At 40.2% G+C, this 25691-nt stretch overlaps 1 protein-coding gene across 1 annotated transcript; it reads left to right on the top strand.

Moving 5' to 3' along the window:
- The first annotated feature begins 4941 nt into the window (after positions 1–4941).
- LOC111223135 (beta/gamma crystallin domain-containing protein 1-like) lies at positions 4942–25691 on the top strand. The gene is made up of 20 exons (XM_022747163.1): positions 4942–5742; positions 6410–7192; positions 12920–12967; positions 14659–14777; positions 16895–17093; positions 18333–18472; positions 18611–18737; positions 18868–18903; positions 19047–19186; positions 19352–19478; positions 21069–21223; positions 21316–21442; positions 21540–21572; positions 22192–22304; positions 22437–22566; positions 22659–22798; positions 23110–23233; positions 23777–23935; positions 24076–24235; positions 24572–25691. Exons 1-20 carry the CDS (start codon positions 4942–4944, stop codon positions 24658–24660), a joined length of 3750 nt encoding a protein of 1249 aa, XP_022602884.1. The 3' UTR covers positions 24661–25691.

Here is a 25691-nt window from a genome sequence, read left to right as displayed (position 1 = left end):
ACTTTTATGAAACATGGCCTATAAAAACAAGGTTTTTATATGAGGAACAGTTGTCGCCTTTGGTTAAGATAAATTTTGTGCAACTGTGTACATGTTGAGTCAAAGTGGTGAACTGGAATGTTCTGGTTACATCTTGCCAAACAGTGTCAGACTGATTGGCAGTAAAGAAGGAGTTGTTTTTCCAACAGTGTGTGTGTGTGTGTGTGTGTTTGTGTGTGTGTTTGTGTGTGTGTTTGTGTGTGTGTGTGTGTGTGTGTGTGTGTGTGTGTGTGTGTGTGTGTGTGTGTGTGTGTTTGAAATGCCTATCATTTATAGCTCAAGCTATGTTTTTTTTCCATAACCTGCCAAGAATCAAGTTGTGGCCTCCAACACCAACATTGATTCTGGTGAACAGGCACGCCAATGTTTACTGAAAGATAAGTAAGGCAGACAGGCTTCAGGAGTCAGGAGGAGTAAGACATGCATTTAAACCAAGGTTCCCAAAAGATGCCATTAGAATCACCTTCTTTTTCTTTTTTTTTCACTGTAAAAATGGTTGCAATATCTGCGACATCATTAATGCTTGGTGTTGTAAGTCTCTTAACTTGAAAAAACATCTGAAAGTGTATAGAGATATGTCTGGTAGGATTACAACTGAAGCCAGTTGAGCCACCTGCAGGTCTTTAGACAGAACTTGTGCTTTGTCCTTTGTTTTCCTTCCAAGTGTGACTGACTGGCTGTTGGCTGATAGATTACAGGAGACACAAGTGGAATGACAAACTTCTCTAGAATTCCCCACTGTTGTAAATGACCTTTTATCTGCAAAGCATCTGAAGGAAGTTTAGACCACACCTTAACCTGACTCAAGTCATCTTCAGGAAATCCTACCTCTTAACACCTACTGTTGACAAACCAAGGTCGTAGGCCTAGAGTCTTCTGAGGTGGCTGTTTGTTTGTTTTTTTTACATCATTTATCACTTTGTCACTAATCAGACGGACGTACTCCAGTCTTTCTGTGTCTCACACCAGAGTCATTTTAGGGCTGTTGTTGGAGTCTTGACGTTTGACCACAATTTAGGTGAACTGACGACCCAAATTCTCACTGGATGAATAATATATAACCAAAATAGACTAAAAAACAAATCACTTGCTCCAAGTCCCTGACCTCATTGACAACTGCTACAAACCCATAATTTACACTGTAACTCTATTTCAAATAGTCAGTCTGAATTAGACTAATATGAGCAGCAAGGGAATATTTTAATCTTCAAGAATTGCTGAATTCAATAGGAGAAATCCTACTGTATCATTATTTTATCTCTCATGAGTAGATACATATTGATGGTATGAGGACAATGTTTTACTGGTAGTCTCAAAAATGAAGTTAAACACAGGGCACTGGACTTGTGCATAATTGCCAGTCAGCAACTGAATAGTTGTGATGTTTTGTTGATTGCTGTTACCTTTAACAAAGTGATTGATGATGTGTAAGTTGAGCTTGGTAAAGCTTCAGGGCTTTCTGGTGTTTGACAGCGAGACAGATGGCAGCTCTTTGCAGAAGTGCTCAGCAGTAACACTACTGTAAACTCACTAAACCATCCTTTAATCCCCCTGCAGATGTGTAGAGAGAAGGCAGGCTAAACAAGTAGAACATGCTAATGGGATACACATGCACTCTTTTCTCGACTCGTAGTTTTCTACAAATCATATATTTCAATGGAAAGTTAACCCGATGTGAAAAGTTTCTTCTTCTTTTGTCCTGAAATCACGTTTTGCCCGGTGGCTTCTCATGTGAGCTCCATCTGTTTGCACAGAGCTCTAAGCAAACACTCAAAATCAATATTACGAAAAGGCTCCGCCCTGGATGCACTGTTTCTAGTCTGTGAAGTTTGTGTGTCTTATGTTAAAAGTTAAAAGCATTGTGTTTTGAATTTCCAGCAATGTTACCGTAGAATTTTTTTTTTTGTTGTTTTTTTTTAGGAAAGAGTAAAATATCCTAAACATCCAGCACACACATGGTTGTCATTCTCCAGAGACCACGATGCCTTTTTAAAAGGAATGCTTTTCACTATTGCTTTGCATGTGAGGCTTGGTCCACTATGTGGTGACCAAATTCCAACACATTCTTCACACCTATTATTAACAGCAGAGTATTTTTAAAGATGTTAATCAGTACAGAAAGATTAGTATTTGCTGTTAAAATGGGTTGACCATTTACTAAGAAATGACATGGAGGCAGATACAAATAATTTCATGAATAAACATAATTGTATGGGACGTCTTCCTTTCATGTGACGCTTTAACATTCCCCTAAACTGAAAGTCACTCTGTGTTCAGGTACATAAGGACTGCATGTCCCAGTTGAAGCTGTATGTCCAAGCACATATGTGTGCGTGGATCTTGTTTCACAGGAGTGCCTATGCCTGGAACATGTACATGTGCTGGTGTGTGTGGGTTGTCAATCTGCCCGTACCTGTCTCCTGGTCTTTTTTCTGTGTCAAACGTGACATAATTTAAATATTTCAGCCAACTCTCAGGAGGAGGTTTGGGATCACTGCCAGAATTTTGTGGGTGCCCTCAGGTGAAGGTGTGGTTTTGTGATTAGACCAGCAGTGTACTCACCATGTCCCAGGAGCTCTTTTGGTTGGGAAAAAAAAAAAACGTGCAAACGGCTTAGAGGGAAAAAAAAAGATGATGTCTGCCATTGTGAGATCCAGATTTGTATGAGATGAGATTTCAGCAAGGGGGGGTAGGCTGTATTGTAGAATAAATACAATAAAACGCCACATTAAAGACTGAATCAAACTCTGGTTTGTGGTTTAGCTACTATATAGTATCCTGTTGCAGCGAGAGACAATGAACCGCCATGTTCATCTTAATGTCTCTATTCATGAGCTTTTGGCCGGATCTACAGGAGCAACAGTTTGAGAGTGACTAATCCTGTGTGGTCAGTGTGTGGAGAGTCTGGTCAGGGACACTGATACTCAAATTGTTTGCACCCATTCACTTAATGACGTTTTGCATTGCTATTCACTGCAACTGAGAACATGTTTTTTCTTCTTGTCGGTATTTCACCTTTTTTTTATTTTTTTTTATGTGTGAACAAATATACATTTCTAAATCTAATAATTTTTCCCTAAAAAAAACATTTTAATTACATTGTCCTCATTTCTGTTCTGTGGGTGCAAATGACTATCTGACAAGAAAAAAAAATACCACACAGGTAGTGAGGCATGTCAAGTTTTATTAATTAACTGATATTCCAACTTGTGATGGTAAGCTACATGTTTGCAGGCTTTGTTATTCGCTGCAGGGATATTAGGATCCATTGTGTAAAACCCTTGAAGGGACACTTTGTACCTGTGGCATCAGTATTTTATCCACAAATTCAGCACTCTCTGACCTTTTATTCAATTATACACTGAGGCAATTATTAATGACCTTTGAATAATCCTCCCCTTGGCCTGTACGTTCACGTGTGTGTGTCACCTTGAAACTGTAAAGAGTAATAGCATCTTCTGTGCCAAATAGTTCTGAAGTGTAATGTCAGGGTTGTTGACAGTGAGTCACGATGTACATTCTATTGTCTTGTCTCAAAACTTTTCCACCATGTACTGGTAGTCACAAAGTCTATGAGAACAACACAAAACCTTTTGCCCTTTAAGTCAAAGAAATGTATGTAACTCCTCCTTGAGAGTGAAGAGATCCAAAGATCTATTAAAGGTCAAATGATTCACTGAGGGAGGATAAAGTCAGATTTAATGCTTGAAATTTCCTGGCATTCAGTTTAATAGCTATTACTGGTTCATCAAACAATACTGATGATGAGGAAGAAGTTTTTATTTTTGTTTTAGACACCTCAAATTAATGTAAACCAGATCCTGAATGCAGGGTTTCTGTTTTCAAACAATAATTAAAAACGAATCCACTTTACTTACATAATCAGATGTGCAGACTTTCATGTGTAGAACACAATTCATAAATTCAGTCTTTGCTTTCTTTTCTAGTCATTGAAGAGCTGTAAAAACGTCAATATCAAACAACCGCTGCAATGTGTGATCGTCTCCACCAGAACATTTCTGGATTTTGTGGAGCTATTTGATAAAAATTTTGATTCTTTATTGTAGGATGCGCAACAAAGAAGAACTTACTTCCAATTGTGACTGTGTGTTGACTTTGAGTAACTTCAGTTGTCAGCTGACAGCGTTTTGTTTATGTTGCACTTGATCCTTCCAGTAGAGACTTGTTGGTTTTATGTGTTTGTCTGTAGAATGAATCCAGCTGATTCTCCATTTTCTACTAGAAATTTCTTATTCTTTCAACCATCATACGTCAGAAAGGTAGATAAACTTAATTATGAGGCCTTTGTAAACTATACTTGGCATTGCATGCAAGTGGTAATATTCAAAGTGGCTCTGTGTAATTTGCATTGTTGGCATTATGTGACCATCACACCCTGGAGACACTGCAGCACTTTGTGCATTGTGGAACAGTTGCCATTATTAAATCAGACTCTTGCTTTGTCTTGTCTGTTTTTTAACAGACTTTTTGTCTCTTTTTCTTTTTCTCTAATTGTTCAGGTCTCTGACACTTTCAAGCACCAACGCTGCAGCTTCAGAAGTCTCTGATTCAGAAAGTCAGGAGACAAAAGCCGACCAGGGATCGGTTGACAAAATGAATTCAGGCTACAGCAGCCTGAGCACCAAACTGACCATAAAGAACTTGTCTCCTCCTCGAGAGGATGACTCCAAAAATCGATTCCATAAAGTATCTCTGATCACATACGATGATGGTCTCAGCCAGGATACAGTGGATTTCACTAAAACAATCTCGAGGGAGACTGAGTCAAATGGAACAGATCTCAGCTCAGACTACAGGTGGAGAAATAGATTTGAGGGGGTTTCCCAGTATACACCACACCAACCAGAGGATTCCTCTTTTTCTGACTCTCTGAGTCACAGAATGTCTGACACCTACTCCAGTACCTCTCTCCCGTCCTCCAAGGCTACAACATACAAACCCCACAGCAACACGTTTTCCTCCTCATTCTCCTCCCCCACTCCAGAAGAACACTTTACCCTTGGCAGCAGGCTTAGTGACAGGACCACAGTTTATGCGAGCCATGAGAGCGAGCCAGAGGCAAAACCAAAATATGAGTGGAGGAGGAGCTTGGTGGAGCAGGAGGAGCCTGCTGCACCTGCAGGTGAAAGAGAGGGACAGAGGGAGGGAGAGGCAGAGTCAGAGAGGATAAAGTCAAGCTGGGAGTCACAACAACTCTCTGTGTCCGGCTTCTCCTCGGCACTTCAAACCAGCTGCACCGACAGTTTCCTAGAAGAAAACAACGACGATTCATCTCGATTTACTGGATTGTTCAAGGCCACGCTTGTGGAGCTGGACCCTGGAGCTCCTCACTCCACTCCCCCTGCCTCCCCAGACATAGACTCCCCCAACCAGTTCGACATGGATAGCCTTGTGGATACCCTGAAGAGCATGGGACCTTCCCTGAGGCCCAGGAGCATGGGCCTACGTGCACCGCCCCAGGTCCTTGTCTCCTCTCTGCCTCCCATCGTCGAGGATGCTCCCAGCCCCGTTACCTCTCATACCCCTGCCTACCTCACCAGTCCCACAAAGAAGATGGAAACAATAGGCACCCCTGCCGAGTCCTTCAATGGAGTAAGCCTACTACCTGCTGACCTGGGACTGAAGAGGAGCTCCCCCAGAGACACTCGTTCACCCCTGGAATTGATGAAGCAGAGCCAGCAGGTATAGTACACTGATACCTAAATTAAGTAAATTGTCTTTGGAAACCTTATGTCCATAACTTGAGTTTGTGGTTTTCACAAAACAACAGTGAAATCTCATTCTCACATTTTGAGGTGTACCCTCAGGAAACAATGATACTACTTTACTTTATATACTTTATTTTACTTTATATTATATTGTTATGGTATTATTGTCTAATATAGGAGTTATATGTTTGACTTGTCTTTAAAGGTTCACCCAGATTACAAAAAGGTATATGTTCTACATATTCCTCTGTGGAAACTTGGCTGCTGATGCAGAAAAGAGATGATGATGAAACATTTTTTAAAGACCTCCTTCAATGAAAATCAAGGAGCTGCAAAAAACAAATTCAGACAGGTTTTATACATCAAAAATCTAAGGAACCAATCGCCTTCAACTTGCTTAGGAGGAGCAAAAGGAAAACGAAACCTTATCAGTACAAAAGGGCCAGAGTTTGCATTAGAACAACCACTAAACACTGTGTCAGCCACTACCAGTTACAAGCTAACAAACAACATAAATCATAGCAGAGTATTTTTGAGTATCTTGTAGAGGTACATGATAACATAGTTTTTTTTAGTAACGTGGGTGAACCAACATTTTAACTCATTGCTGTACTTAATGCATTATGTTCAATCACCTGCAGGATCAGCAGCCACAGTCTGGTGCAAGGGGCCTGAACTTGCCCATGAGAGCATCTGCTACCAACAGTATTGTAATTAGAAAATCCTCAGACTCCTCCCCCGACGACTTAAAATCCCCACTGCTTAATGGAAACGGACTATTGCCGTCTTCCAACACAGGCTCTCGCCTGGACAACAGTGTCATCTTTGGAGGCTACAGGTCATCATCCATGGATCAGACAGTGGAAAATGGAAAGTCCCCGCGCCCGCTCTACCGCAGTGGCTCGCTGCCAGAAACGGGGCTAACAGGTGATCGCATGAGCACTGGACTAAAAGAGGTCAGTGAACACAGCCCCGGGAAAGAACCAGTGGGTTCTCGCTTTGAGCGTTTCTCCTTCCTTTTGAATTCCACATCCTCTGCGTCAGGCTCCATGACCGGAGCTGAAGACCCCAACGCTCGTATAAGTCGGCCTCCACCACTTGGCATCAGTTCACCACCCTCCAGCAACAGCCCCACACGCCTCCTCAGCCCCACAGGCTCCATAGACCTTCACAGGCCTTTCACCACCCCAGACTCCCCCTTATCTTTGTTTAGCCAGACACAGGGGATGGGGATGGGGATGGGTGTAGGTACTGGGACACTGGGCACTCCCATCCTGCAGAGGAGCTTCAGTGGTGAGGGCACCATGGGGGTCCAGCAGACTTCATTGTTCAACAGCGTGCATGGAGGGTCTCAGTTCCAGAGCAAAGAACCTGAGCCTGATAGGAATTTAATGTCGAAATACAGAGCCTTCCCTGATGCTTATGTGAGTATTACTAGTATTGTCTATTATTAGTATTACTATATTGTCTACATGATCTACAAAAGCATAACATTGCTGAGGAGAATGAGGATGTTAAAAGATGTCAAAGGACTCTTGCATTTACACCTTTTGGTAAATAGGTTGTAGAACTAATTTATGTAGGAGCAGGCCTCAGGTCAGGGAAAACTCAGCACACTGTGTATGAATAATGCAGTTCCCTGCAGTCCAAGGCAAAGGTAAGTGTGAGAATGCAATTTTAAAGAAGCAGTTTTCTTTTTATTTCACATTTTGTTTAACTTTCCAGGTTTGGTTGCATGCAGTATGCATAGTTTGCAGCCAGTGGAATGATGAGTGAGAGTTGAAATGGTAGCTACATCTATATTAATCCATATTAGCCTTTCTACAGTATTTATATTTATTTATTGTGTAGGCAGCTCTTAGCCTCACTCTGAGATCCATTCCCCTCACTGTTGTAAAACAGACAAACAACAGATCAGTTTACAATAGGTGAGAGATGACTTCATATGTGGTTTGTTGTGCACACAGGAAATGGCCCTGTTTGTCTTTGGGTTTTGTTGGTGACTGCATACCCTCACATACTGTAACATTTACCATTTATGAGCTTCTTAATACAAGTATTAATAGAGCAACATCAGATGTTAAAAGTTGGAAGTGGTGGCTTATGGTTCCAGTAACAACCAGTGCACCACTGCTCTCAAACTGGTACTGCAGTAATCATAGGTTAGCAAAAAATAAAATGGTAGTCAGTGGGATCTCAACTCGTAATCGTTACCTGTCAGGTACATGTTATTCCTACTTAGCATCACAAAGTCACATAGAAAAGGGTGTGTATCCAGACTTATGTGCATGTATGCACTTGTTCTTCCATGCGAGCATTTGTGTGTTCATGCGGAGGTCTTAACTGCTTAGGACATGTCTTAAAATTATTTTTATTGGTAAGGATGAGAACACCTACTCACATGTGCACGCACTGCAGGACACATGCCCTCTGTCTCTCTCTCACACTGTCTCTTGTCTGTTAGTCAACAAACCGAACCTAATTCTGATGACACCACTGCTTTCAGTTGTTCTTCCTGTTTCACACCTCTGTTAAGAAACCATAAAATCTTTTAAGCAATTTTACACTCAAACCATTATAATTAAGCATTAGATGTTTCAGTTATATATGCCAAGAGTTGGAAAGCACAGAAGTGACCCCTGAGGGAAAGTTGGGGTGTTGGTGTGACAAGCAATAAAACCAGATCCCTGCAGTCTCCCGGTGTTCTCAGCAGTGCAGTATTTCATTTTGATGATCATTTTTCTCCATGCATAGGACATGTTAATGGAGTTATCTACTGTATGTCTATGCAAATACAAAAGGAGTGACAGATGCATACTGTAAGTGTAGCTAGTCATTAGTCTTCAGCTGCTTTGTGTAGGTTTTATCCAAATGTTTGCACAGGACAATCATTCACATTCAATCGATTCTAGAGATCTGCGGGGGGAGGGGGGGTCACTGCAGTAGATGTTATTCAGACAGGGGGAGTTTAAAACTGTAGAGAGACAGGTAATGTGACCACACTTGTGTTACAAATATATAGAGTTGCTTTCTGCCTAGACAGCTGATTACCTGCACACTAGTTTGTTTGAACTGAATGTGAGATCAATTTGAGTGAAGCAAAAAAGGCACATTCATTTCTAGCTTGTAGTTTTGATGCTCAAATTGTGCTATAATATAGACTTTTACATTCTATAGAAACTTTCACATATGCAACAGTTTAAAAAAATTTAGTTTAAACTATGCCGTCTATAGATTTTATTTATACAATTACATATATATTTGTATAAACTTGTGCCAAAGGACCAAAGGATGCAATGAACTGGCTCAGTAAAAGTAGCGTGCTAGTGTGCTGTTATGATGTGGGTGTCAACAGTGACATATTTTACATATTTATCCTGCTTCACGTCAGTCAGCTGAAAAAAACAAAAGAAAACTGATGGATTAGGCATTGTCTGTAAAAACGAACAACTACACAGAGACACTTGAACAAAAACACATGACATTCAGGAAGTTTTGAACACGATGCAGACTGATGTGTGCCTCTGTTTGTCCAAGTGTTAATAGGATTACATCCTGCAAACTCCCTCATGCAGTTAAACCATCAGTGACACTTTTGTCAGCAGGTGGGTGTGAGGCCTCTCGATCATTTAATCTTGGCAGAACACTATATGCTCCTCTCTCTTTTTTTTTTTTTTCTTAAGTCTTGACTGGGCTCCGCACCCATCCTAGTTATCTGTCTGTTCCTGCAGACACACAGCCACACCTCACCTTTTGTGTTTATCCTCATATTTCTGTTTGCTTGATATGTGATGAAGAAGAGTTGACAGAGAGAAATAAGCATGTGACAAAATGATTATCTGTTCCCTTCTATGAGTTTTCATTTGTTTTGTCCATCAGCATCCTGTAGCACATGTTCATGCATATTCTGATTATGCGATTTGCTGAAACTGCACATTCCATCTGCTGTACCTACTTTTATGGGAAGGCAGCTCTGGCTGCCAGGAGGGGAGGAAACGCAAGTTTCAATAAGGCATCAAGGCAGCTGTAAACACATCACTGCTCATGAATGATGCAGTTGTTTGACCTTGTTTTCTAGTAAAGGCAAGGAGAAGTTAAGGAAGTTAAAAAAAGAAATATTTAGCCTATGCCCCAAACAGACACCGACTACTTTTTTAAACATAAAAATAACATTTTGAAAGAGTCTGTTTCAAATTGCTAGAAATGCAAGTGTCTCAACAGGTTCTAGAAAGTGAAAGTTTAAGCCAAGCACCAATGATTTCACTAGCATTAACTTTTGCTCAAACAGCTGTGGTGCAGAGAGCTGTGAAAGTTAGGCATCATCAGATATTAAAACATTGTCAGAAATTAGCTACTTTTATAGCTAGTTTTGCTATTGCTACATGGCTAGCCGTCAGCATTAACAGCTGTTTATGTACCAGTCTAGAAGAAGCGTTGTAATGCAGCATGAAACATCATCCCACAAGCAGTAACACCAATGCTAACTCTTGTTTCTGTGGTGTCTTTCCTTCTGCTGAAGTTAGCACGCTAACCAGCTAGCCCCGGCCCGTATCGTCATTGTCTGATAGTGACTCACTGGAGCCTCCAATCTGCCCTAAAAACATAGCGCTGCTCAGAGGGCATATTATAACATCTTGAATTCAAAAGACTACGATGACTGAAGCTCTGGTCAAGCGACAATCACCACCACCCACTCCCAGCAAGAAACCACATTCCACTTTAACTAGAGCAGCTGTTACCAGCAGGCTAAATGTAACAAGATGTTTTGAGTGTCACGATTAAATTTTAATATTAGCTAAAATCAAGTGCCCTACAACAACAGTACTTTTGTATCTGATTGTATTCATGAAGAGGCTGGATTAATTTGTGAATATACTTGGTTAGTGGACAACCAATGAAGGTGTTGAGTTTAATTTATATACATTATATTAATTCAGTTGTGGTGTTCAGTGGTCCTTAGGTGATCTAAAGACGTGGTTTTCTAGCAACAGTTTGAAAAAATAATTTTAATGTTTGGAATTGGATACACATTATTAATTTTATGCTCAATAATTTTCATTACTTTAATCATCTTGCATAACACTTTGATTTCTTCTTTGCATTTAATGTCAGGCCCTTTGCAGCTATAACCATGATTTCAAGGCACTGTCTTATTCTTGCATATTTTACAGCTTCTAAGAGCCAGCAGTGTACTTTAGATCACCTGTGAGCCCAACTCGGGTGTTGCTGTCAGACAGTTTACAATGCCGTGTCAAACAATACTCCTGTATTGCTTAAGCAGTTGTCACTCAGTTTGGATCAGGGCTTTCTGCCATAAAGCATCTACATACAGTACATAACACACATTGCTATGACATGTTGACTTTGTTGATTATGCAATATGGCAGCATGTCCTGTGACAACACTGTTTTGTAGAAACAGTTCCACATATGGTTGCATTAGGACATAAAGATATGTGATTTTACTACATGGGGACCATTAGTAGTTCAGACATAGTGAGTGTTGTCAGGTTTACAGTAATATGCTGCAGGTTAAAGCTGAACTACCAACACAAAATGTTAACCAATGTGCAAAATTGTCTTGAGCAAATTTGGCAGTTCATTAAAACACGCATACACAAAAAGAAACACACAAATACTCCAGTTACTCATAAAATACAATAGACAAAAATTATGAAAAGACCATAACAAAGGGGAAAAAAGACTATTTGACCAAGTGCCTGTGGGATAAACAACCTTTACTATTTTAGGAATTGGTTGCATAAATGAGAATGTGCTCTGCTGGTAAAACTGATTTGTTTCTGTCATACAAGTAAAGCTAATGTTTCTTATGTGAAAAAAGAACTTTACATCTACACAATGTCAAAGCTTCAGCACTCAGAGTGCAAAAAAAAGAGAAATGCAGGAACTTGGCAGAAGGAAGGAAGGTCGAGCTTTTGTACTTGCTCTGTGGTGGGAAGCTGTTTTTGTTGAATGTCTGCGAACAGTAATGAGTCACTCTTTTATTTACTAGGTCAGTGTTGAAAAGGCACCAAAGGGCCTCTCAGCTCCTTGGCTCACTTTCGCTGAAAATGTAAAAAGGTGTTATGTTGCAGTTTAAAAAAAGTACAGCTGCTATTTCAGCCTGTAAGGTTGACTAAATTCAGCTGAGATTGGCTATTTTTTATGGATCTATTTCAAAACCTTTTCCAAATTCAATTAGAGCAGAGAGACCTGCTGAAATAATAGCTTGAGTAGCAGGCCCTCTTTGGTGGGTAACATGATCCAGATGATAACCTGTTTCCTACAGAGCTCCCAGAGACTAAGAGAGGCCAAGTGATACCTGAGACCAAACACACACACACACACACACACACACACACACACACACACACACACACCAATCTCTCTAGTAAATGTATATGCAAATTGCACAGTGCTAACCTGCCAGCACATTCCAAGTCCAACAGGTAAACATACCCAAAATACATCAATATCCAAACCGCGATTTTCACAGCAGGAAATGCATATTGTATTCAAGAAGTGAAACAGTGAGTTCATTCATTAGCTACTGGTTCCACTGGACGGTTTTCTAGAATAATTGTAGAACTGACCTCAGGTGAGCTCATACTGTTGTATTAGGAAGCATCAGGTTAAAAAGATACAAGGGAGGAATGTATTCCCACCTGTGAAAGAGGCACTTGTTCTGTCATGAAGGAAGTCCTCTCTCCTCACTTCTCCTCCCTGACGCCCCCACAACCTGTTGGACAGGGTGACATTAACATTGGATCGTGTGGCATGTGTAAATTCACCGGGTAGAGACTGGGTGTAATCTAAATGATTGCTGGGGTTGTTGCGTAATTACATTCTTACACATGATTCTATTGTATGCACGTTCTCAGTTAAACGGAATAGAGATATCAGGGTTGGATCTAACCTTAAAACTTGTATTGGTGAACTACATTCCTCATTTTCACATGTGTAGATAATGTTAATGACTATTCCTTTAATATTGGTCATATATAAATTTGTATACAACCTTGTGCTTTGTCTTGGCTTTTATCTTGACCTTTTATCGTATTAATGAATTGCTTCTGGATGAAAAGAAATAAAATGTGTTGCCAAATACCATATATTTTAGTTTACTAAAATACATTTTCTCTTTATCCATAGCTGACTAAAGAGAAGGAGCATGGGAAGCTCAATCCTCGTCCCGGAAAGGTGAGTCTTGACAACAAAACACACCCTTGAGTACAAGTAATCTTCAACCACATGCTGCTGAGATATATGTGCAAGTTTACATTCAAAGCTGACAGCTGACAGTAATATAATCACTGTGAAGGCTGTGTTACTGTGGAATTTGCTGCAACACAGGCTAGATAAACAGTCACTTTATTTTCTCGTGCCACAGGCAGCACACATTCATTTAAAGGTCCCATATTGTAAAAGTACAAATGTATTTTTTGATTACAAAGCAGGTCTAGGTTCTATATTAATACTGTGAAAGTATCAAAGTGCTCAGTCCACAGAGACATGCTCAGAGCCTCTCTTCTGATTGGTCCAGAGAGAAGCCTGAGAGAGGAGATGTACAACTACATCTGGATGGTTTTGTTGCTTAAAACCACAGATATATCTTTTCATGGATATCAAGACTTAAACACTGGGAAAGTGTAAAACATGGGACCTTTAAGAGTCTGACGTTAGCATTCAGCTCAAAGTACCGATGTGTCTAAATACAGCCTCAAAGACCCACTTGTGTGACTGCAAAACAATATACTAAAGAATACGAGTGGCACTTTTTAGTCATTATCTTTTACACAAACAGCAGCAGTATATCATAAATGTAGTTGTAAAGTAGTTTATACTAGCAACCTGCAAAGATGTTACCAGAGTTTTGTTGTGAATCTCAGTGTAATCCGACATGCTCTTACCCATCCATGCACAGAATACGTTTACTTAAGGGGGAAAAAGACATTGATACGAAGCTTTCACTTTACTGAGCTTTTCTTCGGGTTAGCACGTGGCCTCTTACATAACTGTGGTTTCATAACCATTTTTCAGTAGAAGTAGGAGACTTGTCTGGTTAAACCCTTTGTTTCCCACCAGATAACCAAAGACGTCACAAGACATTTTCATTAAAATTTCAGGCTGTGATTGATGGCAATAAAACAGCATACCTGCCACGTGTGTCTGTTCCAAGTTGGACACATATATTAACAACAATTAAATGTCAGGCCTGCTCCTGCATGCAGCAGCAGAGCTCTTCATTTTCTCACTGAGGTCGTCCACGAAGGATTTGGAGCACTGGAGGTGGAGCTGACATTTAGGTTTAGCTATTGGGTAATATTCCATGCTGCAGGGCCTCAAACCAGAATAGATGAAACAAATCTGTGCTGTAGATGTGAACAGGTTTCTTAAATAAGATAGTGTACTCAGATTGAACCCTAAGTAACAATGGAATAGTAAATAAAGATATGCTGGTATATATATATATTTTATTGTATTTGTGCAAAATTGACGATATTCAGGTACGAATGCTACTGTGCAATTCTGCTACCTTACCTGTTACCTTGTACTGTTCTTGTCTTTAGGGGATAAGCATTAAATATAAGAGTTATGCTTGAATATGAACCTGGATATATTGTTGTTGGATGATATTCGATCCATTTTTTAATTTCCCATAAAGGGTTTTTCAGTAGCACAGGTTGAGCTCTTGCCTGCTATCGTATCATTCTCACCACCCAAGTAATTGACTTCTTATATTAAGAGTGACTTTCTAATCAACATATTTAATTAGATGAACATTTCCCTTTGCAGACGTTTAGATCTGATGGTCTTAAAGGAATGGAAAATGTGTTATCACACCTGTGTTGTAAATGATCTACGCTGACATCTGTCTGTGTTTTCTTTAGATGTACATTTTTGATCGCCCGGGGATGTGCGGCCAGAGGATCGAGGTGCGCAGTGATGTCATCGATGCTACGCCCTGGGAGCTGCAGGAGACCATCTCCATCAGGGTCATCAGAGGAGGGTGAGTGTTTGACTTGCAAGCCCACTGTCCATGCTTACAACACATTTGCTATTCCAAATCTTCCCTTAAACAGTGTAGCTGTGTCCACACTAATTCAACATTTCATGTGTAAGCAGGAGAAAGCCTTGTTTCTTCTTTCGAAAGTTAGATAGTCTTGCTTCTGACTGTTTTGAGTATAATCACTGCATACTTAAGACCTTACTTAGACTTAGTATGTAATATGCATACACACATCTTGTCTGGAGTCAGTTTTAAGTGTAGCAGCACATTTAGATAATCGTGCTTCATACATGATCCACAACCACAAGCCACAATTAGTCCACAATTACAGATGTGAGGATGTTGAACATAAATTGCAACACAACAAACTGCAGCCTAACTATCTGCAACAACTATTTGTTTGTCACTTGTTTGTTTGTCACTTTCAGCTGGTAGTATGTAGAACTGTCACCATTTATAGCAGTAAACAAACAGGTCTGTTTTCCTCATGCCACCCCCACATACTTGGCACCACATTAAACCTGAAGCCTCCTAAAATCTACGCAATTGCAAAGGTAGATAGAGATAGATGAGATTTCCACACCTTTTCCTTCTAGAAATGTGAGGTGTGTAATTAAACAGTGTTTTTTCCAAATAAACCCCCCCCCTCTCTCTCTCTTGCTCTCGCTCTTGCTCTCTCTCTCTCTCTCTCCCTCTCTCCGGATATACTCGTATGTCGTGAAAACAAAACTGCTATTGATGCCGTGTTGACATGCAAATGCCATCAATAGCTGAAACACCCACTCGCAAGCTTAAACACACTCTTGCTCTCAGATGTGGAATGTTTTACCGAACGCAGCCAACACTGTGAACCAGCAGAGACGCTGATGGCACTGCTCTGACCTGTACACACAGCAGGCTTGACATATTACAATGAGTTAATTATAATGTCAGCTCATGCATCACATATTGAACCACTGCCCAAACCGCAGCTGTAATTAAAGCGTTATGCAAGTGGCATTTGTATCCCATTAATCCTTGATTTAAACTAAGATCTACTTTCTTTTATTAAGAGATTACTTCAGTCAAGCAGCACAACGAGTACTAAGAATGGTTTGAAGGTACTTGTACTTTACATATGAATACTTTCTACTCTGCCACAGTTCAGAATGAAATGTTGTACTTTTAATCCTCTACATTTATTTGACAGCTTCAGTTACTTCACAGGTTACCATTTTACATACAAAACAATGGATCAACTTATAAAATAGAAAGCATTATTAAAGCAAAATAATTCATTTTTTTCACATGAACCCTTAAAAATAATTCAAAAAAAGCATTATTTAGTTTGGGCCCAGTCATGTTCCAGATGTTCATGAGTTGTTAGTTTCATCAAAGAGGGATTTCTCCTGTAAACCTCTTAGATGTACTATCTTGCGGCCACTTTGCTCGCAGCCAAGTGACAGTTATGGGATCATCCTAACAGTTACACAGCTGGAGAAGAGCCACAAAGTCTGAACTAGCTGATGTTACACAACAATATGTGTCTTAAGTTTGCCAACATAAGCTAACCGCAAACTTTTGGTCATACAAGAACAAGTATGGTTACAGCTGCGAAGCCCTTGAGTGCATTGAACTGGTCAGTGGTGTGTTTTATTGTTTAGTAATTTCACTTTTAATTTTTTGAGATGGAGACAGTTTGAGTTTGACTTTAAGTTAATTGTTTGACACCCAATGAAGGAAAAATTTCCCATTTTAGAGATGAAAGGGAAGTCCAAAAAAAGAATACAAATTTGTTACTAGCTCATGTTAATAAGCTTTGACATTATAAATGCGGGAGTTTTACTTGTTACTGTGTCATTTTCAATTGTTGTATTAGTAGTTTTACGTGAGGAAAGGATGTGAGTACTTCCTCCACCCCTCAGCAGCACAAGCATGTTGCTTTGGCTAAGTTTCCTCCCTGTCTTCTGCATCTTTGCATGTGTTCTTTAACCTCCTCTCCTCTCCTCTCCTCTCCTCTCCTTTCCTCTCCTCTCCTCTCATTATTTGCATTGACAGGGTCTATGAATTCTGCATTCAAACACATGCCCAGAGCAATGTAACCTCTGTGTCTCTCATTGTCCTCCTCTCGTCCCTAGATGGGTGCTGTATGAGAAACCCAACTTCAAAGGGGAGAAAATCGCCTTGGATGAGGGAGACATCGAGCTCACCTACCCCTTCAACCCTCCAGAGGAGCAGCTGCAGAACGGACAGGAGGAGGGAGAAACAAAGGATGAGCAGACAGAGACCAAACCAGCTAGGAGGTTCATCATCGGATCTATACGGAGAGCTGTCAGGGTAAGACCAGTTCAGTTCACTCTGTTGTTTTTGGGTGTTGTCCTAAATTGTTGTCACACACTGTGAGCTAAGATCTGAGGGTGATGATAAAATACAGTGGAAATTTTTATTTTTAGGCTCTAGTGTAATGTCCTGGCTGAATAGTTCTCATAGATGTTCTGTATATCGTAGCCCTTCAATGACTGTCTGCTCCTGCACTCAATAGCTCCATCTAGTGTCACAAATAACTACGACAACCTGTTCATCCTTTTTTTTGCAAATGTATACCCAAATATACCCAAATTACCAAACACTAAATGTTCCAGTTGTCCGAAATGGTCAATACCTTTCCATCTACTTCAAAGACATTTGACAGCTCTTATGTATTAATGCAATGCAGAATTGATATATAATGCAAGACCTCTAAGAGCTCATACATTTCAATTAGGCTGCATTCATATGATCTTCAACTTTGGCTGAAATTGAAATGAGAACATTTTTTTGTGCGTTTTTTTTTTTATTTTTTTTTTTATCAAAATTGAATAAACAGATTTATTTCAATACTTTGTTTTACAACTGACGTAATCAGACCATCAGCCAGGGCAGTATACTGGCCAGCATTAGCTTATCGCAGATATGTCAGTAGGAAAACATCAAACACTAAAGTTGTAGACACACTTGAGATAGTTTAGAAATGATGATACCGTTATGTACAAATGTATTTTTTACAGCATACTGAAAAATATATTTTTACATACATATCTTGGTCACAATTCTTTAAAACGCAGAGATCCTAAAAAAAATAATCATGCTTATTTTTTAGTTTACTTGTATCATTTTACGACAAAAAGAAAAACAAACCAACTATTATATATATATATATATATATATCAACATATCTTCTTCTCAGCTCAATACAACAAATATCAGTATCAGCCTCAAAAATCTTGTTTGGGCCGTAGGACAAACTTTTAACAGTATCAGAATACATAATAACTTATTAGATTTAGTTGTTTTCTAAAACTATTCTGTGCATTATGGAGTGTAGTAGCAGGTTTTATTATCTGTTTAGAAATCTTGATGGTGACAGGATCATTTTTGTTCACATTTTTGATTATTATGTGTGGCGTTAACTGGGTATACAGTTCCCTCAGAGGCAGCTGCAGGACATGTTTTCTCAGTTCCTTCAGGACTGCAGCATTACAGCCTGTTGTCTCCTCCACCACATGACATTAATGGATGCTCTCTGTCCTCCCTCAGGACTACAGCGTCCCAGAAATCAGTCTTTTCCCAGAAGAAAACGCTGAGGGGAAGAAGGTCATCTTCAGAGACACTTCTGATGATGCCAGGATTTTTGGCTTCCCCGTTAAGGCCAACTCTATCATCATTAACGCCGGGCTGTGAGTTATGAATTATGAGTTATGCGTTGTGAGGAAATGCTGGCTTTTTCCGCCATTAAATAATTTATTTCAGCTGGTTTGAAAAACTACCTTTAGTCGTTTTCACTCACACATTAACTCTTTTTTTTCACCTCTCAGCTGGCTTGTATACGGACAGCCCTTCTTCCAGGGAGTACCACGTGTCCTGGAGGTGGGGGGGTACTCCAACCCTGCAGCGTGGGGGGTGGAACAAGCCTATGTGGGATCATTGCATCCGCTCAAAGTAGTAAGTGGCACAGCACACTGCGTTGCTTATGAGTATTGACAAGCTTCTCCACTTATGTTCTATGTAAAAAAAACATCACTTTATTGCTAACATTGTATAAATGTATTTGTTTGTTTGTTTTTTACCACAGGGTGAACCAAGAGTGGAAAACGTGAGTGAACCGAAGGTAAGAAAGTGTTGTTACACTATTATTATATATGTTTTCACTTTTATTGAGCTGGCTTATCTGACAGTGATATGAATGACACCTTTGACGCTTGAAAAGGTTATCAGTGTGTCCTGATTGTGATTGCCACTCTGTGTCTGCAGATGGTGATCTACGACAAGCCGTACTTCTCTGGGAAATCAAGGACTATAACGGCTAACATGAAAGACTTCATGACCAGGACAGACAGACAGCAGAGTGTCTTTATGTACAGTGTTGGTTCCCTTAAAGTACTGGGAGGAATGTAAGTGCTGCTTTCTAATGTTTGTATTCACCAGTAAATGAATAAACAACCTAAATAGTACTGATGCGCAATTTAGGTAGGGGCTTATACATGAGGCAGAAAGCTAATGACAACCAGCTCAGATATGAGTGCTTTTTAACCCTTTGCCTGCTTCTGTGACTGCAGCTGGGTGGGCTACGAGAAGGAGGGTTTCCGAGGCCACCAGTACTTGCTAGAGGAAGGAGAGTACCACGACTGGAGGGTGTGGGGCGGCCGTGACGCTGAGCTGCGCTCTGTTAGGGTGATACGAGCAGTAAGTTTGTGTGTTAATAAGTAAAAATCTAATCTTTTTAAATCCTCTATTAAATAGCAAACTACAGGAATAAGAGATTGTTTTGATGAGTCAATGGAGGCTGAATAAGAAACACTCCTGAAACACTAACTAAAACAACAACGCCACTGTTCTATGGGAAGTTGCTAATTTGAATTTGCTCCTGCATATCAGTTATTTTTGGTCAGACCTCTAATCTGATGGCAAAAATCCAACAACATGCCCTGTAACGTCACCCTCAGTCCAGCAAAGAAGTCACCACCTCAACAACTGCAAACTTCCTGGTTGCATGCTAAGCTGAATCTCTTTGTTGCTTAAGTTTTATTTTACTTTGTGAGCTCATGCATAAATTAATTATATTCATTATATTATTAAACTTTTGTTTGTCCTTTAGACTCCTCTCATATTGTATAAAGTGAGATTTCCATGTCTTCTTTGATTAAAAAGAAGTTCTATATTAATACTGTATCAAAGTATCAAAGTGCTCAGTCCACAGAGAAACACACATAGCTCATTTTCAGAAACTGAACCTTAAAACAAATAACTTCTGTTACTTTGTGATGTCACAACAACGCAGCCCCAAGCCCAGCCCACCTGCACCCACCATCCAACCTTTCAGGATTTGGTTTCTCTGAGTGTTTACCGGATATCTGCTATATTTTTATTCAATCACTCAGAAAGCAGTCAGCCAATCAGAAGAGACGCTCAGAGCCTCCTCTCTTCTGATTGCCTCACTGACCTGTTGTTACTAAAGCTCCAGAGAGAGATGTAAAACTACACTGAGATGGTTTTTGGTTCTTAAAACCACAAATATATCTTCTTATGGATATCAAAACTTCAAATAAAACACCAGAAAAGTGTAAAATATGGGACCTTTAATAACCTTGTTGTATAACACACTGGTACGTGCATCATTAAAGTCTTATCTAATCTAAAAAGTGACTTTGTTCTCCCCTCTGATGAATGAATGGCCTTTGTAATTCTGATACTGAGTGCCAGAAGTTTAATCGAGGCAAGCAGCAGATGTCTTTCTGGACGGTATCACAATGATCCCAGGACATCAGAGCATATTTCTAATTCCGATTTATTACCTCAGGACCATTTAAACTTTGCATAATGCAGTAATGAATGAATAATGGCAGGAATGACTTGCAACATCAATTATTTGAAGAAAGTTCAAACATTCTTAAAGAAGGCATCTGATTAATGTGTAAATTCTGTCTTAATATAGAGAATAGAATAGAATAGAATAGCAAAATCACCATACAGTACATATGTGGTTTAAGTAGTATTTTGGTGAGTGCACCCCCCCCCCCTTTCAACATACTTGCAAGTTAACATTGAAACAAAATGAGGCACATAAACACAGATGATTTTGGCATTGTCAAAAATATGACTCTCATCAGAATACATGATCTTACTTCAGCTGGAATTGCTTGGATTTTATTTTCTCCCTCCAGTTGCATTAAAGTTGAGGTAAAAGATAGATGTTCCCACACTGCCCCTTATTTTTCATTTACTGGGGGCTTTAGTGTAATTTGGGTAAACTCACCCATCTTCTTGCTCCTGCAGGACCTGACAGACCCGTTGATGGTGATGTTTGAACAGCTAGAAGAAGATCAAGAGGGAATGCAGGAGAACACATTCGAGGTGACCGAAGCCATTCCCGATGTCGAGCTGTTTGGGTACAAAACCTCCACGCGCTCCATCCACGTACTCAGCGGGGCGTAAGTACACTCCATTCACCACTGTTGTAACATCGGGGATTAAAGTGGCACTGTAATACAATAATCAGCTAACTGTCTGTTTTTCCTTCCAGATGGATAGCCTACTCTCATGTGGACTTCTCCGGGGACCAGTACATCTTAGAGAAAGGGTTTTACAATAACTGTGCTGACTGGGGCTCTCAGGACACTCGCATCTGCTCGGTGCAGCCCATCCTGCTGGTGAGGACCACTGTGAACAGGAGGACGACACAATCCTATCAGCAAGATCCGATGAGCGTTATACGTTACTCACATCCTTGTTTGTGTTTGTTTTTAGGCTCCAGGTGACAACACCAGGTCCAGGAGTGAGGTGAATATATTGTCTTTACATTCCCAGTTTCATGTTGTTTAATGCGCCTCAGTCAAGTTGTCCATTATGCTTTCCATCTAATATACGGTACATCTGATCCACAGTTTTATCTCACTTTTAGATAAGATATTTGGCATGCTGGACTTGTTACTGAGTTCAGAGAAAATGTGACAAGATTAAAGAGAGAAAAAAGGCAGGGTTTGCTAACACAGATACACACACACATCATCCAAAGCCCAAATGTTGAACTTGAAACTGTTGGCTCGAGCTGATTCTTCTGCACTTTCCTCATGAAGGGAAAACCCCATTTGCACAGAACACGTCATGAAACTGGACTTATTGTTTCCACCCGAAAGGGGCCTTAACCAAAGACATGCCAACATTTAACGTGTTATTTTTTCTCCCCTTGTTCCTTTTTTTTTTAATCTTGAATGTGAAATATTAATTAGTAAGTACAGCACACTGCATTGTAAAAAAAAAAGGAAAATAAAAACCCTCTAATCAGCGATTACAAGGCTGCAATAAAAAAATAAAGATAAAAATAGCTGGAAGAATCAAAGCTCTAAGGCATTAAATGTGCTGATCTCTCACTTCACTGTTCTTCCCTTCTTTCTGTCAGATAATACTTTACTCTGAGCCAGATTTTCAGGGCGAGTGCCACATCTTTGACCGCAACCAGGATGAAGTGTCAGAAAAATACATCATCAAGTCCTGCCGAGTGGTGGGAGGAAGGTAAGAAACCATAACCTAAGCGGGGAGACGGGGAATAAAGGGAAAAACAAGTCTGAAATACACAGAGGGATGTGGGAAAAGGTGATTGAATAAAAAACATAATAATAATAATTCAAATTCTCTGTGTTTCAGCTGGGTGGTCTACGACAATCAGCAGTACTCTGGGAACATGTATGTCCTATCTGAAGGGGACTACCCCAATTTAACCAGCATGGGATGCCCCCCCAACTACACTGTCCGTTCTGTCAAGGTCGTACCAACGGTGAGAAAGCTCCCATATACTTCAGAACAACGCTTTGTATTCTCTCCTTTGTCTTGCTCTAAACTTCCGTCTCCCCCTCCTTTCCCGTCTAGACATTCTCAGTTCCCTCCATCTCCCTGTTTGGCCTCGAGTGTCTGGAGGGCCGAGAGATCACCACAGAGAATGAGATCCTCAACATGGCCGAAGAGGGTTTGAACAACCACATCCTGTCTGTCAGAGTCAACAGCGGCTGGTTCGTGTTCGGCTCTTTGTCTCTGTGTGTTTTGGGGAGAGTGTTTGGCAACGTGCTGTTTGTGTGTTTGCATTTGGACAAGTGTATTTGCACTTGTCACACATGTCACAAAGTAACTTGTTTTCCTTATGAGCGGCAACTTTTCATGTTTTTATGACAGTAAGGTCGTTAAAACAAACTACATGGACAGTGGTCAGCTGATCCAACTAAGTTAAACAACACTAAAATGCTTGTTTTGGTCGCCTTCCTGTTTCATGTGACAGTCAAGCCACAAAACACAGTCTTTAAGTTTTGTTTCTCCTCCTTTGCAGTTGGGTGATATGTGAACACAACAACTACAGGGGGCGCCAGTTCCTTCTGGAATCGATTGAAATCACCAACTGGCCAAAGTTCAGCTCACTACAAACTATTGGCTCAATGTATCCAGTCAGACAGGTTTGTTAAGAAGTCTTCTTTACCACTACAGCACACAACTAAAAGGCCTGATTTGAACCATAACACTTGGTTATAACACCACAGTGTGAAATGCCGTCTATAGTAGTACAGCAGTAGATGACACTGAAAACCTGTAGAGTAAATTCTCCTTGTCCTTTTTGGGAGATATTAAGTTTTCTCATATATTTACATGATAGGATGTATCTATGGGTAGGGTGGTCCTGAGTCTCCCCTGGACAGAGTAGGTGGCTGGATAACCAAAAACGAAAGGCCATATCCATCCTTTCATCAGTAGAAAAACCTAATTTATAAACTTAATCAGAAGAGAATTTGTCAGTAAAACAGTGAAGGAGTTATCAGTTTCACACTTTTACAGCACTAAGTTAACATCTCTAAGCAAAACTGACATGATAACTGTACTTGTTTCCATAGCACCGCCTCCTTAAAGGGGTGGAAATGATTTAGATTTATAAAAAAAAAGAAAAAAACTACATTTCAACTACATTGTCTTTAACAACATTGTCGGTACTTTGCCTCCTGCAGAAGCGCCAGTTCTTCCACATCAAGAACAAAGAGAGCGGCCACTTCATGTCCGTGCAGGGCGGTGTGGAGGAGATGAAGTCAGGGCGAGTGGTGGCGACCGCAGAGGTGGAGCCGATGAGCGACATCTGGTTCTATCAGGACGGCCTCATCAAGAACAAGGTAATGCATCATCATCACCATGCAGCTTGTGATGATCTGATCATCATCTTGCAAAACACCAAAAACCTGAACTGGATTTTTCTAAGTCCTCTGGGCTTGTCTGATCATGCTCTGTCTGTGTGTGTGTGTGTCCTCTGTAGTTGTCCCCAACCATGAGTCTTCAGGTGATGGGCAACGTAGAGCCAGCAGCCAAGGTGGTTATGTGGACAGAGACTCGGCAGCCTGTCCAGACCTGGACAGCCAAGATGAGAGGCCTCATCACGAGCCTTACCTTCGCCGGCATGGTCCTGGATGTCAAAGGTATGAACAAGAGGGAGGAAAAATTAATTTTATCGCAGGCTTCCTTAGATATTCTTAATGTGAAAGCAAAGTTGTGAGATTAATTAAGTTGCCTTTTCAGAATAAGAGCTGGTATTTCATAGGTTTCCTCTTGTGAAAAATCTTTGTAGCTGCTCCACATATAGTCTCCTGATTCATGTTAACTGATATATCTTAAACTTGAGACTCTATTAAGATTTTCTTAAAATAATGTTGGGTTTTATGAATATTTATATTGCTTTTACTTCGTTGATGATTGCTGCAATTGTGCCATGATGGCTGTAACTCTTTTAACAACATTATTTTCCTTTTCTTTAGGTGGCAAAACGTACGACAAGGAGCACGTGGTGATAATGCCGGAGAATGACGAGAGGCCAAGCCAGCAGTGGGAGATAACGTTGCTATAAAAATCTCATCTTCTTCTTTACTCAGCTTTCCTAATTAGTAATAATATCCCTTCAACACTCTGAGAACTGCTGCCACTGCCTTATGATGTAACTTATTTCAGTGCCTGTAATATTTTCTCTACTCTGAACTCCATGATCGTATCACTGTAAACATTCAAGGCCTGAAAAAAGCTGCAGCAGACAGTTTGGTGCTTTGCAAACTTTTGTGTTTCTGTTCGTCTGTACTCTTGTAATCAAATGATTCCATTTTCTCCAAGTCAGTGAAAGACTTTATGTCTGCAAGGACTCCAACAAAGAGAACTGTAAGTGCCTTTACCTGCTACAGCGGCTGGTGTCATCACAGGAGTTGGATCACAAGCAAGATTCAATGTATTTCTGAGGATGTACTGAGCTACTGTATACAGTACACGCCCAGCATGGACAGACCCCTTCCATTGTATCCACTGATCAAAGGGATGGTTTGACCTACTCCACGACTTTGACCTTTATCTGACCCCTTGTCAACAATTTGGGTATTCAGACACGAGTTTCCTTGTTTGAATGATTCCAGGCTCATGCAAATTCTCTGACTGTAGAAGCAGCTGTAGTTTTATACCTTTGTTTACAATGGAGCAAACCAAGTTTTAATTGCTTCCTGGAGAGAACATCACATGGCTGCCAGTGCTTTATATAGACAGTGGAAGAATGAAGCCGAAAGAATGTGCAGTATGCAAGAAATGTGCATTATGCTTTTTTTTAGAAAAAATGATATATATATATATATGTATCACCGTTTGTTTTATGGGAAGTGTTGCAGTTGTGTAAACAGTCTATTACATTACATGCTGCAGTGCAATGAAAGGGGTTGTATGTGTACAGTGTCTGTTATGTTACTCTGTCTTGTTGTATTTTTGTTGTCAGAATCTGTTACCTGCATCAGCTGTATGTTTAATATTTGATACTAAAGATATAATGTCTATTGTGATGTAAAAGGGAGTGGTGTTAAGATATCGAAAACAAAAATAAATGATGTTAAATTAAAACAAAGCTTA

Source organism: Seriola dumerili, unplaced genomic scaffold (genome assembly GCF_002260705.1).
Source record: "Seriola dumerili isolate Sdu_G_001 unplaced genomic scaffold, Sdu_1.0 BDQW01000110.1, whole genome shotgun sequence".
Taxonomy (NCBI): Eukaryota; Metazoa; Chordata; class Actinopteri; order Carangiformes; family Carangidae; genus Seriola; species Seriola dumerili.
The sequence above is the reverse complement of the archived record's forward strand: the minus strand, read 5'-3'. Positions and strand labels throughout refer to the sequence as shown.